General features: G+C 36.0%; 1 protein-coding gene across 3 annotated transcripts in view; it reads right to left on the bottom strand.

Moving 5' to 3' along the window:
• Nucleotides 1-523: 523 nt before the first annotated feature.
• LOC131694980 (transmembrane protein 214-A-like) overlaps nucleotides 524-15,318 on the bottom strand; it is a 69,773-nt gene continuing 54,978 nt past the window's right edge. For 2 of the 3 annotated variants that reach the window (XM_058983517.1, XM_058983516.1), the window contains one exon: nucleotides 524-1,338. In XM_058983517.1, coding sequence (XP_058839500.1) covers nucleotides 1,224-1,338 — 115 coding nt within the window. In that variant the 3' untranslated portion in view covers nucleotides 524-1,223. Of the gene's footprint in view, nucleotides 1,339-7,339; nucleotides 7,484-15,318 lie in introns of all 3 variants that reach the window. The other variant, XR_009306575.1, reaches the window with a different exon arrangement.

The following is a 15,318-nucleotide window of genomic DNA, read 5'->3' as shown; positions in this document are numbered from 1 at the left end:
GACAGAGCGATTGGATTTCGCTGGAGCAATGCTTCCAGCTACAGTTTGAATTTATGGTGAAAAATGAAATTTTAATATATCTTCTCTGTCTTGCAATATTATTGGAAACATAAAATCTATTACTTTAGACTGACTTCGACTACCTTTTCCGAGCAATTAGACCATTGCAAAAAATCTAGGAGAATTGTATGGAGCATCGAAAAGTAAAAATTGGGTAGCATTGCGAAAGGAGCACAGATTTTTTGTGTTTTGTCCAACAGTCTTAGTTAGGGCCGATTTGTTCACCCACATTAAACGTTTAAGCCGGGTGTAAACGCACTGATGGACCTGGTTTAAAAGTTAAGCGAGGGTGAAGAAATCGGCCTTTATAGAAACATATTTTTGGAACTCTGTATGCACTAGAAAAAAGTTGGGCATGGAAGTGTTGAAATTTTACGTGACCGGAATTCTATGTCTATAAGACACACAAAAGCGGAATTGTCACGTCTGAAGGATTTCTTTCGTTTTATGTTCACAAGATATCTATGATAAACAATGAAAAAAACAACGACGTCATTTTATAATCTTTTTTACATTTTCTTTCCATCATCATCAAACAGTTATTGGAGCCTTAGCAAATAAACAAAAACATTAAATTAGTAAAATATTATTTAAAAAGTCTATCAAATGTACTCATACAAGTTTCCGTTGAAATTACTCAAATGCTCACTTTCTAGCTTTCACTTTTTTGTTTCCTGCCACCGACTACATTCGTTACTTGCTACGAAATAAACTATATCATCAACGCTTTGTATTGCTGTTCTCCGAGAGTTGCATTGTGATAACTTCTTCCCTTTTTCATTTGCTGTTATCATCCCCACAGCAAAAAGAATAATTACTTTAGTTACTGCTAATAAATCTTTACTCTAAATCATGTACTCCATTCGATCGAACTACCAAACCGCTACCGTCTGCATATGTAGTATTTTTTTAAAAAATGAGTTGGGCTGGCTGTGGGGACTGTAAGCTCCACTTCAGATTTTCAGTGCTTGTTGCTGCTGCTACCACTTTGATGACGGGAGATGCCACCAGTTAGTCTTTCGGATGATTCATTACGTTTATTTTTTTTTCAATTTTCATATTTGTTTTGTTGTCTCATTAGTTCACTTTATTCGTACGTATGCACACTTTTCCACGCTTAGCCTATAACAGCTTACTAACACACGGGCATCCAGTTCACATTCTTACTTGATCTTAGCGTAGAAGTCGACCTGCTCGTAGAACCAACTATAGTACTGAGCAGCAGCCAGTTGGGTACTGTTGAAGGCTTTCCCCAAGTTTTCCGGCGAAAGCTGACCACTGGAATGGGAGAAAAAACACGTGTACGATCTGCTGATGTTAGGGTATTAGGAATACAGTGCAACCTTTCCACTTTCATATCATTACTGTGCATTTAGCTCGGCATTTAGGCAACTTCCTAAGACAAACAAACCAAGGCGATCTTTAAATTATATACCAACCGCAGTGCATTCGACTGTCCCGATGGCGTTGTTTTGTTTTTCACTCAATGTCATTCCCTTATTCATCTGATTAGTAGCACTTTTGCAAAAAAGCATGATTCTTCTCAAATATACTAAACAACTAATCAAAGTTTTAGGTAAACTTAGCCTCCTGCATATAGACAATCGACCAGCAAAACTTAAACATTAAAACTCACAGTTTTCATACCAATGCACCTTAGTTCATCTTATTGCAGCACTTCTATTCGTCATAAATAAATAAATAAAAAAAGTCCTAGTCAGCCAAACCCATCTGAAATTTAATTTGAGATTCCGGTTGGTTCGGCTAAAATGAAACAACCACGTCGATTTGGCAGCCTTGCAGGTTTTTTCATCGGAAACCTTATCGTTTTTTCATCAAAAATACCTTAGCTAAACCTCACCCTCCCTTCCTAACGTTCAAAAAATCGTCGCAATTTGTAGAAATAATTTAGCTTCTTCAAGGAAAAACCTGGGAAATTCTTTCCAGAAATCTCTATATTCTCCTGATTCATACTATTACCCAAAGAGGTGATGATTTTTGATTTCTGGCGAGCAATGCTTTTGTGGAATACAACAATCTGGCGCAGTTGTTTTGTCGACATCAGCCTGGACAAGAACGGTTCAACCTGGACACAAACCACTAAGCTTGAGACATTTTTTCTCAGTTTGTAATATATGGTAAAAAAATTATTTTTTCTCCAATAAGGTGAAAATTGTTGAAACCCGTCTTTGAGCGTGAAAAGCACAAAACCTATAACTAAATTAATTATGGAATTTTTCTCAGGAAATTAAAAAAAACTTGGTCATTAGACAAAATATTCCAATGATCACCGAACACAACTCATTTACAAACAAGTTGTTGCTTCCCTGTCAAAAAAAAATGCGGACGAGCATGGTCAGGCGATTTAAAAAGTTTGACGTTTGACTCAACTCGCCTGTGCTAAATGCCCCTGGGAACAAATGCAATTTGCGAATGCGATTTAAAGGCAATTTCAATACTTAGACAAATTTTCTGGCGGCTGAAATGGACTTGGTTGTTTTTCGCGTTTTTCAAACATGGCGGTTCATGTTTAGCTTAAGCTTAAAATTGTTTTTTGAACAATTGATGTGTTCTCTCTTGTACTCTGTTTGTCTAGTGCACTTCATTTAGCCAACGAATGTGGGAAATTTTGGAATCGTGTGTAAGTATAGTAGAACAAGATCTCTGACCTACAGTTTCAATGAACGTCAGATTGTGATAAGTTTTGGTGTGCAATGCCAATTTCACCATTGATTTTTCCTATAATTTGGTGGTGATCACCTAGTATACTGGTAAGTATATGTGAGTAGATAATGAATCCGAAAATAAGTATTATTTGTAATTTTCATATTAGGCAATTATGGGCGATTAAATGGCGCGTTCCGTGGGCGATTTAAGGGCGGGTTGGGCGCCAAATAAATGACGGCGGCAAATCGCCCAAATGTTGCATTTGAAATAGCCCCCTAATTGCCAGCAATTTGCTGCCAAATTGAGGGGCAATTAGCGCATCCGAGTTGGCAAATAGCCCCCCGTTAGCCAGCAACTTGCCCTTTTTGACTGGGTTTAGCCTTCTTACCCGATCAAGACATTCAACGGTTCTAGATTTTTTGGATTTCTGTACCCCCCCCACTACCGTTCCCTTAGTACGTAATAAATTCCTTTAAAAAAAAATTCTGCAGAAAGAACATGGTACGTAACGTTCTAGTTTACTCCTCCTTCCCATACACCACAACATGTCACAATTTGCCGTGACCCCCGGCCGCCAAAAAGTGTCACGTAATTTATGAATGGTCCCTAACGTTAGTGAAAGTTATATTTCCGGTGGGAAAGATTCTCGAGGACTCTTTCTCCCGTTTTATGGTCAGTTTTTGAAAATGTGTCAAAAAAGATTCCCAGGATCTCCAAGGCTGTCACAAACAAATGGAATGCTTTCTTAAACTGTGGAAATCCAACAGTCTATAGTGTGTAGAAACAACTCGAAGAGAGAATCTTTAGTACGGACGTTTTAAATACACTGCAAGCGGAACCTAAGATCTAATAAAAATTCGAAAAAGGACATAAAATTGGAGACACTAGTTAAATAATACAAACCAGATAATGGGATTAACTGTTTAACAGATATAGCTTTAGTTTTAATTTGCGTCTTGGGATTAAATGTAAATCAAATAAAAATTGTATTTCAGTTTAATAAGGTCAATTTCCTGCAGCGTATTTTCATTTCGATATATTTTTCGGGCGAATAGCATTCGGGCGAATTGTAAGTGGCATTCGGGTAGATGACATTCGGGCAAATGTTACAGAATAACACACTGCACTTTAGGGCATTGCATATAAAAACCCCTTTATTTTTTAAATCTTAAGCACCCCCCCCCCCCCCTTATATTGTGACAAATGTCAAAATAAACTCAGATGCCAAATTTTACATCATTTGGACAATCTTAGACCCCCACCCACTTCGCTTGTCCAACTAACAAAACATCGGAGTGGCAAAATCTCATACCGAATTTACAATGACAATCGATCTGACAATAATTAGAGATGTGAGCAGATGCATTTACACTGCTAACGCTTCCATTGTAGAGTTTTTGACATTTGTCAATCGGTCCAACAAGCGAATCAAATTCGTTAGTTGGACAGAGGCTGTGGCCCAACCAGTGAATCACGACTGTAGCACTCGGAAAATTACAGTTTATACCTTTTTTGTAAGCAGCATTTTTCTTATAATTTAACCAAAAAAAATTGTTCCTCGAAAAATAGGGAAAGTTAGGCTTTTGGAACATTTTATCACAAAAATCTCATACGGTCGTGTTTCGCTGGTTGGGCCACACCTCTGTCCAACTAACGAATTTGATTCGTTAGTTGGACCGACTGACAGATGTCAAAACTCTCCAAAGGAGACGTTAGTAGTGTAATTGCATCTATTCACATCTCTTATAATTGTCAGATTGATTGTCAAAGTAAATTTGACATAAGATTTTGACGTTCAGATGCTTTTGACATTAAAAATGTCTTACTCCACTATCTGGGGCTAGGTGTCATTCTAAAATCTAAACTATCTCCCATGTAACGAAACTATGTAAGGTTTGCACGCTTATAACTCCGATATTACTAGATGGATTTTAATCATTCATACACCAACCGATTCAGAAACACCTAACTTAAATATTGGTAATAATTTAATATCTCCCCAATAAAAGTAGACTTTTGGAAATTGGTAAAATTAAAAAGTTCACAAAAAATGGGAAAAATACCATTCGTGAGGCAGATTTCTCAGACACAGCCGTCAAAAGAGGGCAGCTTAGTTGCTCAATGAAACACGAAAAGTCATAAATAGAAGCAACGCATGTCCGTTTAAATCAGTTGTTGCTCTTATCCCACACGAGCAACGTCGTCTCCGGGCGATGCAATAAGCGCTATCGATTTTCGGTAACGTTGGCATTTGCACACACTCGCACCTAAGTGACTAAACCATATACGGTTAGTTTATAAATAGAGGTGACGCGTACCCGTTTGAATCAGTTTTTGTTCTTATGTCGAACGGGTAAGATCATGGCTGCAGCGTCTGGGCACTACAATAAGCGGTAGACGCTATGCATTTTCGGCAGCGGTGGCCGTGTGCGGATTTGTCGGGTACCAGCATGATGTCACAGAATGATTTGCAAAGTGGGTGGGCGGGGTGGTTTGGATTTAATTCAATACGGTGCTTAAGAGTGTTGCGTTTGAAAAAAATATATTTATTTTTATGCATGCGTGTGCGTTGTAACTTGTTAATCCATGTTTACGGCGCTTTGTAGCTGCGTAGGGTAAAGAGCCAATTGGTTTTCATGTTTCATATTTCGGTTATATGTTTTTTATCAGTAAGGCATCTGACAACGTGCTTCTGTAGTTATTGCACTGTTCAGCAGCGTAGTATTTTATATAGGAGAGTACACTCAGGTTTTTACGCGGATTTTGAAATTTACGCGGTTTTCATTAACGCGTTTTTTTTTAATTCACGCGGTTTTCATTTACACGGCCTGTATCCCCTGCGTGAAAAATCTGAGTGTAATTGCATCGGAAACAATCACATTCCCAGCAGAATTTTTTGTTTTCTAATTTCAAACACTTTTGTTTCGTACTGCACACAACGGAAAATTTTAAAACAGAACTTACCGTCCCAGCAGCAGTTGAAGCGGGTGTTCTTTTTCGATTCAAATTCAAGCCATGTCTTAAGCGTTACTGGACTTAAAATTGTTTTCCCAGTTTAACCAGTCAGAATATCTGTCCTACCCTATGTATTTAAAACACAGTTCTAATTGCGTTTTAAGGTATACAACAAATACGGTTGGGTATACTAATTTAAATTTTAAAATAAATCTGTTTTAAATTATGAAACAAACCGCTGTACTGAAGATATAATTATGTCAGTCCTATTACCACATAAAACACCTATATAACATAAAACGCTGCAGAATTGGTTTAATAATACAACGTTTACACTACAGAGTTATAACACGTTTTAATAATTAGCAACAAGAAAAATGTCACCAAGATAGCATAAAAACCCGTTTTAACTGGTAGTGCGAACGTTGCATAACAATGTAATTTATCAAATAATTTCATTTTTCCACCACTAATCGATCAAGAAATACTTACACTTAAGATTGTTTACTTAAGTTCATTAGTACATTATTGAAAATTTAAATGGAAAATGAAATTTCATAATTTATGGAGAATCTGTATATTTCCGTTGGCGGGCGTGGGTTTCCTCATCACAGCTCTCAATATGGAACTTTTCTTTTGAATATATTTTCTGGACAGACCAGCCTATTTTTACTAGATGGATCAGCCAAATAATGCCAATCACCTAGTGAGATACTTGATTAATTAATAGATTACCGTTAAAAGACCTTCAATAAATTATGTTTTAATGGGGAGGGTATATAGAAAATTGTAACATATGAAAACAGGCGAGTGAACAAGAACGTGTGTCGATATGTGTGATAGATAAAAAAGCTATATTTTTAATGTCACCGTGGTCGTGTCCTGTACACAACCCTTTAATTTTTGCAGAGGTCCAACTAAACAGCGGTCCAGTTAAAAAGTGTCCAACAAGCGAATCACGACTGTAGTATTCAGTAGAAAAGAAATTATCAGAAAATAATGGGTAGATAAATAATGTTTCATTACATTATATTGCGGTTTTTTTTCTTTTCTGTTTTATATTTAAAATTTCTAATGAATTATGGCCCAATGAACAAATAAATCTAAAACTTTTTTATTCAAGCCTTATTTGAATTCTATGTTTTCAAAAATTTAAACTTTAATGTCTAATGGATTTTGCTTTGTTACTGCAAAACTTCACAATAAAAAAAACTATTAGACTATTGGCTATTAGACATACCTTCGCGAATTAAGATTCAAGAGACGGCATGAGAATATTTTTGCCAGAAAACCGACTTGTTCATTTTATTCACATTACTATGATCTTGGCTGTGGTATAATTCTTAAAAATGTCTATTTGAAGTTGAAGAAAACTCCTCCTTAACTTTATTTTGACTATCGTCAGATAGATAAGCCTGAACCAGATGAGCATAATTTGACCATATTACTAAGGATGCATATCAAAACAATTGCAAAGTAAAATTTTAAACCGCACGATTTTCACATTAAAATTGCCAAAATCCCGAGGAAAATCATATTTAGATACGAGAAGAGATTACTGCTCAAGATACCCGAACTAACGAAGATATCGATTGAACCAAAATATTTCAAAGGGGACTCCAATGTGTTAGTCATGCAAAACCAATGAGTGTAGTACCTTTTCTTATTTTATTCAACACAATTATTTGACAGTTTCTATTAGTTCTGAAGAAGCCGCTTCACGCTGTTACACACCACTCTTTGGAGTCACTTCGGGACTTACGGTTCCATTTCTTCTAGTGGCGGTGGGGAATATTCGGGCCTACGAATAAGAAAGACAGGAAATGTACTATATTTGCAGTGTTGATTTTTTTAGAAGCAGTACATGCAAAGAAACTCGTAGTCTGTATGTCACTGACAACGTAGAATATGTGAGGCGGGACCATAAAATTTTCCAACCCCCTGATATTTCGTGCACAACCAAATAACATGTTCTATGATATAGGTAGTGAGATTGTATTACTTGTTGCTACAATATAGCAATGATTGAATTAAATGTTAAAACCTCATCCAGCACATAAAACATTGAAACTAGAAGCACAACTAATTAAAACCTTAAGCGGACGGTACAGATTTCCAAAATTTTTGTGTAACCAAAGCTCTAAAGGCTAATTGCTTCCCTTGGATGAAATTTGGTCACCAGCAACTCGAAAACTGGTTTTCAGCGAAAACCGGTTTCCATCCAGTCAAGAAATTTGCCGTAATAAGAAAGATGAAGACCACATTGCCTTCAACATTCACAGAGAGTATGATTAACAGTGTACCAGAACTATTATCATTGCCTATCTTCGTGTTGCAAATAATAATAATTCAATCAAGGTTCAAAGAAGTTCTTGCTACAGAGGAAAACCCCAACTTTTTCTTCTATCGAAGAGCGAGATAAGGAAAAACTGATTTTACTACGGACTAGACAAGCTGACGATGATTACAATATAATCGGAATGAATATAAAATCTAATACGTTGGTACAAAAGGTACCAATTATTTGCATCCGTTACTTCTTGTGTATCGATAAGTAAGTTTCTTAAATATTGATATGCAATTCTATGTTTGGCCTCATAGCGGAAATAGGCCGACGGACAAAAACTAGAACATAAAGAGGAAGAAGACTAGTAACTGCATATCTCGAATTGTTTCAATTGAAGAGTTTAGCCTTTCATATTTATCTTCTATTGCCCCAACCCAACCATTGTCGACTTTCTGGATAAAACACAAGATTCGCTCTTGAACCGCATCCGAAAACACCAACGCTTAGCAAAGCTACAAAACTTACATTCCAATAACTTTTTAAACGAATTAACATCCGAAAGTATGACAGAATTTGTTGCATTTTTTTAAAGCAGAAATGCAGCATTCTAGTAAGAGCACAGTGAATTGCAATTCAATCTCAATTATGACATGGCTACTATCCAGCGTGTTGAGTTGTGATAGCACAGAGAACAGACATATAAGCTAGAACAAACTTTCCCAAAAAACCTGTGTAAACATTTAAATGAAAATACGTTGAAAATCACCATCGCATAAAGGTTCGCATGCGTGAGTCACCATTGTATCCAAGTTTGCACACAAGTCCCTTATAGCGATTGCTGGCCGATCGAAGCGCCGGCCAGTGGCAAGTTGCTACTTGCTGTTCTCATTTTAAAGCGACAGTTTTATTTCTTACACAAGTTGAAAACTTTACTTGTATATCAGTTCTCAGTGGTGATAGTGAGATCTTTGTAATACCGATTGTAGAACTTCATGTCATCGAAATAAAATAGCTCTGTAGTAATGAAATTACGTATCCGATTTTTCGGTTCTTCATACAGAGATCCTAATTTTTTTTTGTGACAGCTCTCGACACCGCACAGTGATCACCTTCCATACAAAAGTCGGACAAAACCTCAAAAGTGTCCCGAATTTGATGAAAACTTCACATTAAAGTAATTTTGTGACGCTGAATTTATATTTGATGCTTATTTTTTGTTTTTTTATTGCCTCAAAATTTTGGCACCTAGGGTGGCTCCAAAATTCAATATTTACGAATATAAAGTGCACTACATCCGAAAATTTATTTTCAAAAAATTTGGTATAGTGAATTTTTTAGCAGAATACACATTTTTTCAATTATTGATATTGATAAGACACATCTATAAATTATATTACGAACCCTGGGTAATTAAAGGCTACCAGGCGTCTCCTTTAGACATATCATGTAAAATCACCTTTTTTCATATCTCGGGGCAAAAAGGGGCTAAACAAGATATTCATTTTCGGAAAGTACACTAATTTTCAAGTATCATGAACAACAAGCGATCTTTCCGAACTGTTTCAAAAAAAAGTACAGTTTTTTTGAACATTATAACTTTTATTTATTGCACGATTTATTATTTGTTCTTCATGTCTGAGCGAGAAGAAAGGCTTGCATCGACTAAATCGAATGACAACTATAAGTCAAGCGAATAACCTTTCAAATGAAACCAGTTCGACCCCAATCGGAGTCTTAACTAAAAAGATATATTCATTTGAATAACTTAGGTTTGAAAAGAGTTTTTCGCAGAATTCCTCATCTATTTCACTTTTGAAGTTCTGTAAAAAATCGAACTTTCGTCCTCAGAACCTAATATTTTGAGAAGACTCTATTCAACCTGTTAAGAAACAGAGAAAAATGTTAAATCATGAAAAATCTAAAATATTTTTTTAGGTTTTGTCCGGATAGGCGACACTGTGCACCGTGTTCAATCAACACACAGTGACAATATGACACAGCTGCTGAGGCAAACACAGGATTGTTAAGAAAGACGACAAAACGTGCCAAATTCGCGCGAGATTTTGCGCGATTCTCAAAACAAATAGATTCAAATTCCTATAAATCTTCTAAACTTGTAATGTTTTTATGTGAAAATTATAGAAAACTTCTCATGTATTGTCCACCGTCTTTTATTAATAGGCTAAACATATCGTGGCTTGGTACTTTAAAATATTCCTAGCTTTCAGAGTTATTTTGAAATAGGGTTACTGCTCCCTAATTCATCCTTTATTCATTCCACCTATTTGAACACATTAGTTAGAGCAGTATCTGCTGTCTCTATTCACCGCATTAGCTTAAATGATAGGATGAATAAGGGTACGTTTTATTCGACTTTTCGCTTCGCTCAAACGCGAGCATTTTACATTTTTCAGGCAAACTTAATTGTACTGCTTCTTATGAATGAAGAACTTAACTTTTAACTGTACTGCTTCTTATGAACGAAGCAAAGATGATACCTATTTAAGCGCAATCCAGTTACCCAAAGTCGAGTTATCAACGAAATAGTGTGACATCACGACTAATGAGATGAATAAGGGCTCGTCTACCCTATTATAACGCAAAAAAATTTTGGACTCAATGTTATAATTGTTTTATTAACGAAATTAATTTAGATAGAATCTGACACCCGTTTGATTTTGATATGTCGTTATTGAGAATGCAAACCACATTCATTCCAAAAAGCGATTCGTCATAATGCAGAATAAGGATGATTAACAAAGATAATATGCACAATAGAGTGACAAGAAAAAAAATACCCCTATCGGCCCACCCCTGAGTCGATTCCTTGTCCCACCAGGAGTACTTGCTCCAAATTTGAAGCAAATCGGACAAGTCTAGCTACCGGACCAAAGTGCTCGAAGTTTGTATGGGATTTTTCGACAATTTACATGGTGAAAACCCACTAGCGCGCATTTTCGCCGCTAGGTGGCACTGTATGAATCGCATTATCACTGTAAGTGAAAATAAGAAAGATAATTTAATTGTCTCCAACTTTGTCGAATAGTGCTAGTCAATCCGGCTTTGTTAAAAAAAAGTTATTAAACTTTTAACGAAGTGATGTCTGAGTCAGTTTTGCATGGGGCCTAGCAGTGCATGGTTGTGTATCGGTACTCGATTCCCACCAACTATTAATTTTTGTGAGCTAATGGTTAGATTTAGCTGAATAGTATGTTCAGAAGAATTGTAGTATGTGATACGAGTAATGTTTTGGTTAGAAAATTTTAGTTCCACCGCATAGAGGGCGCCAACACTAACTTTTCAACGGAGATAGACGTATTTTATTGTAATTCATTCCAACAAGCTGTTATTGCCAGATTCATTTTTTTGTCTGAAATCTGGCAAATTTTAGAAATTTCGAAAAATAAATATGATATCTGCAGTATGTTATCATAATCGTATGAAGCTGTCGATTTCGTTGTTAAAATGAAATATGTAATTCAGCTATTTTCTTTGAGCCTCTACCAATGTTTTACACAATTCCGATGACATGGTAAAGGGGTAAATCACTTCTACACTGGTTCTATAGGAACACATTACAAGGACAATCTACAGACACGAGAATAGTCAATGTTCTCTTTCATAAAAAAAAGTCGAAAAGATTTTACTCGATATGAATGCTATAAACTAGAAAAACTCATAGTAAGAGAACTGCGGAGAGAAAAACAGCATTTTTGGCAACGTATGCCCCGGCATTGTGTTGCCATACGTCCAATGTTATAAGGATAGGCAATGTTCGATTGGATTCGTTTTTTGACAGCTAAACGCGAATCCAATCGACCCAAAATGGAGTCTCCGCAGTTCTCTTTCTAGAGTTTTTCTACTATAAACAGGTCATATCGATGGTGGGTTTATTGATTTGAGGTAACCAAAAGCCGCCATCGGAATTGTGTACTCGAAAATATTGGTAGAGGTGCAAAGAAAATAGCTGAATTACATATTTCATCTTAGCAACGAAATCGACAGCTCCATACGATTATGATAACATACTGCGGATAGTATACTTCTTTTTCGAAATTTCTCAAATTCGTCAGATTTCAGACGAAAAATAATGAATCTTTTAATAACAGATTGTTTGAACTGGTTGCAATGTAAAACGTTATTTGGTAGTACGTTCATCTCTATTTCAATTTTTGTTGCAAATTTGATTCTGAGGAATAGGTTGTTATGCTGGCCAAATTTGCTAGAAACATGTAGTATATGATAAAAATGTGTGATTGATTTGTATCATATAAATTTTGGCGAAATGTGTGTTAATAAAACGGTCATTGATATGTATCTGAAAGAAATCTGACAAAGAAATTGGTTGTACTGCCAACCTCGCTAGCTACATACATTAATCTGTCATCAATTATTAAGCAGGGCATACGCTAAGAGAAGAGAAGACAATCGCGTAGCCAATTTGATCCAGTCCTAACCTCAATATTGAACCAGCTTCTGATTGGTCGTTTTGCTACACCGAGATAAAATAACTAATGAATTCCATAAGAATCACTTATGATTCGGCGCCACAAGTATCCCATATGAAAATCATAAGTTTGACTTATGACTCGGAGGAAAAAATGGCCATCGAGTCACTTAGAATTTTCATAAGTCATGCTAATGAAATTTTTAAGCCATCTTTATACCTTTCATGCGACTGTGCTTATGTAAATCATTATGCTTGAATATAAATTTAATAAATGAGATGTTATGAAATCCATAGATATATCATATGGCGCTAGTTCGAGAAAATATACCCAGCATCATATTTTTCATTTTATAATATATATTTTTTATTTAAATGAATTAATTCACATGAATAAAGAGCACTTATCTCTAGTTTGATGTTTTGATGAGTTTGTGAAATCTCATAATATTTCCAATAAGCTGTAAATGAATGAAAAAGAAGTCTTGAAAGTTTAAGAAAATTCAATACATTTCTTATGAAAGTGATGTAAAATATGAAGCAATGAATTACGAAGAATATTTACTTACATTTCATGTCCCCAAATTTGAAAAAAAGAATATTAAATTCAATCCACTTCCAAAAATGCCTAGTTTCCTATTTTCACTGATTTCATATGGTAAAATTATGACATTTTCACAATAATACGAATATGAACATCATTACATACGTCTATAAATTCCATAGGGCGAACTTATGAAATGCATAAGCGTCCAATGAAAACAAAATTGTGTAGCTTCATAAGTTGCGACTTATGAAATTCTTAAGTAGATTTGCGTCAGTGATAGTCAAGAGCGTACAACATATTTTCAAACGGGATGAAAAACAGTGCTGCTGAATCTATTTTGGCTACTTTCCATACACATGAACATTTCATGCAAATTGAATAAATACCCTGTATGACGATATAACTATGTGTATTGTTAAGAGAGACACGAATAAACATAAAATTCAATTTTTAAATGCAGCTAGTATTTGAATTCTTGACAGAGGGTCGATATTTGAGGTACAATTATTTTTAGCAATTGTGAAAAATATGCAAATGGAATCTGGCAACGATGGATGCTTGTTGTCTTTGGAATTACGACAGGCCCTGGTAGATAAAATTAAGAAGAGCAAGAAGCCTGTTGCCGTCTCTTCTCTTAGGGCATACGAAAGGCAAGAAAACCAAATATACGAAGCCAGTTGTCTCTTCTTGTCTTAGCTTTAAGTACGATTCACACGATACATCAGGCTTTCGTCACCCATACGGAACGTCAAGATTAGTTACATGCAGTTAAATAGAAGCATTCACGTACATCAACGGCACGTTTTGACGTACGGCACGTGTGAACGGGCAGAAGAAAAAGTATTAAACTTATCCTAACGGAACGGTGACGTTCCGTTGACGTGGACGGAAGGTGATGTATCGTCTGAATCGTCCTTTACCCGGATCTAATTTGAAATTTTACTGCACTGGACGACAAAAGAAGATGAAAAAACTTGGATCAGTCCCCAAAAGTTACTAGTAGTTATTGCATTCTTTTTATAAATGCATGGTTCTCGTGAACTCAGTTGACTGCAGCTGTTTTTATTGCGCACGAATACGTACAATTCAAACACATAGTCAACAATGACTAATTTCCACCTGTGAGTGGTTTAGAGGTTGTAACTCAAGTTGTTGTGCTCCGATCTTGATGAATTTTTGAGATTTTTTATAGTATGTACGCAGTATAGTGAATACCAAGTCTCGGAATGGAACCGTATATCGTCAATTGCGGTTGAAGGTCATTCGGATTTAATTAGCCTAATAAAGAATGCTAATCGCTGCACTTTCGGGCGGATCCGTCTTCCAGAAGGTTGCAAATATCCAGCAAATAAGTAACCCATCCAAAGTCTCGAGCATTAAACAGTGGCCTGAATCCAGGTTGCTCGATCATGTGTTTTGATTGATCCTATGCGGTAACCGATTTCAAACAAATCCGTTGTTCAAATTTTTCGTCGATTAGATCACGAAGAAATTATGATTTGGCAAGGGATCTGTTCCTGTGGTAAGAAAACCAGCGTTTTCGTGACAGATAATACTACGAGTTTGGAAGTAAAGGAAGTTCCTCAACAAACGGATGTTAACCTTCATTGAGTCCCATTATGGATCGTTATGTTTGGACAAACTTACCCAGCTGCCATTACAGCAAGGGTGTGCTACAATTATGCAACAATGTAGTCCAGTTCACCCCAAAAGCGAAGTATTGGACGATAATAAAGCGCAATCTCCAGCGACATTAGTTGAATGTAGAATGCAGAAAAGTAAGTGAATTTGTTCGAAATAACGACGAATGGTTTTGTTTCAGTTGTTTTTTCGAAATAAATTATTACCTTTGCTTCATCCTTAGAAAATTATTCGATTGAAAGAAAGGTTAAGCAAATATATGCATTTGAAAATGTAACATTTCTAAGAATCTAGCCTTCATTGTCTGGTTAGATGCCATGAAAATCGAATTCTTTCAACTACAGTTGCAGATTCCCTTCCTGAGCAACAATTTACCGGCAACATTATCCGCAAAAACATAACGTATGCGGAATGAAATTTGGACAACGCTTCCAGCATTTAAATAAAAATGCAACCCTGCGTAAGGCATCATATTAAATGTCATACTCTAGGCACACTTATTTTAAACATCCAGGGTTAATTACGACCCGCTAGGAGATATTATGTGAACAAAATGGCAGCGAACGCCCAATCTGGCACATAGCTATTATGCCAAAAAAAGTTTTGACCCATTGGAGGATTATGGCATACCTTTGGTACAAAAGGCTGATAACCCTCCAAATGTACCACAAGTGCGTCCAAATGAGGATTTCTGGGATAATTTGAAGCAGTGAG

Source organism: Topomyia yanbarensis, unplaced genomic scaffold (assembly GCF_030247195.1).
Source record: "Topomyia yanbarensis strain Yona2022 unplaced genomic scaffold, ASM3024719v1 HiC_scaffold_22, whole genome shotgun sequence".
Taxonomy (NCBI): domain Eukaryota; kingdom Metazoa; phylum Arthropoda; class Insecta; order Diptera; family Culicidae; genus Topomyia; species Topomyia yanbarensis.
This window is presented reverse-complemented; position numbering and strand designations above follow the sequence as displayed.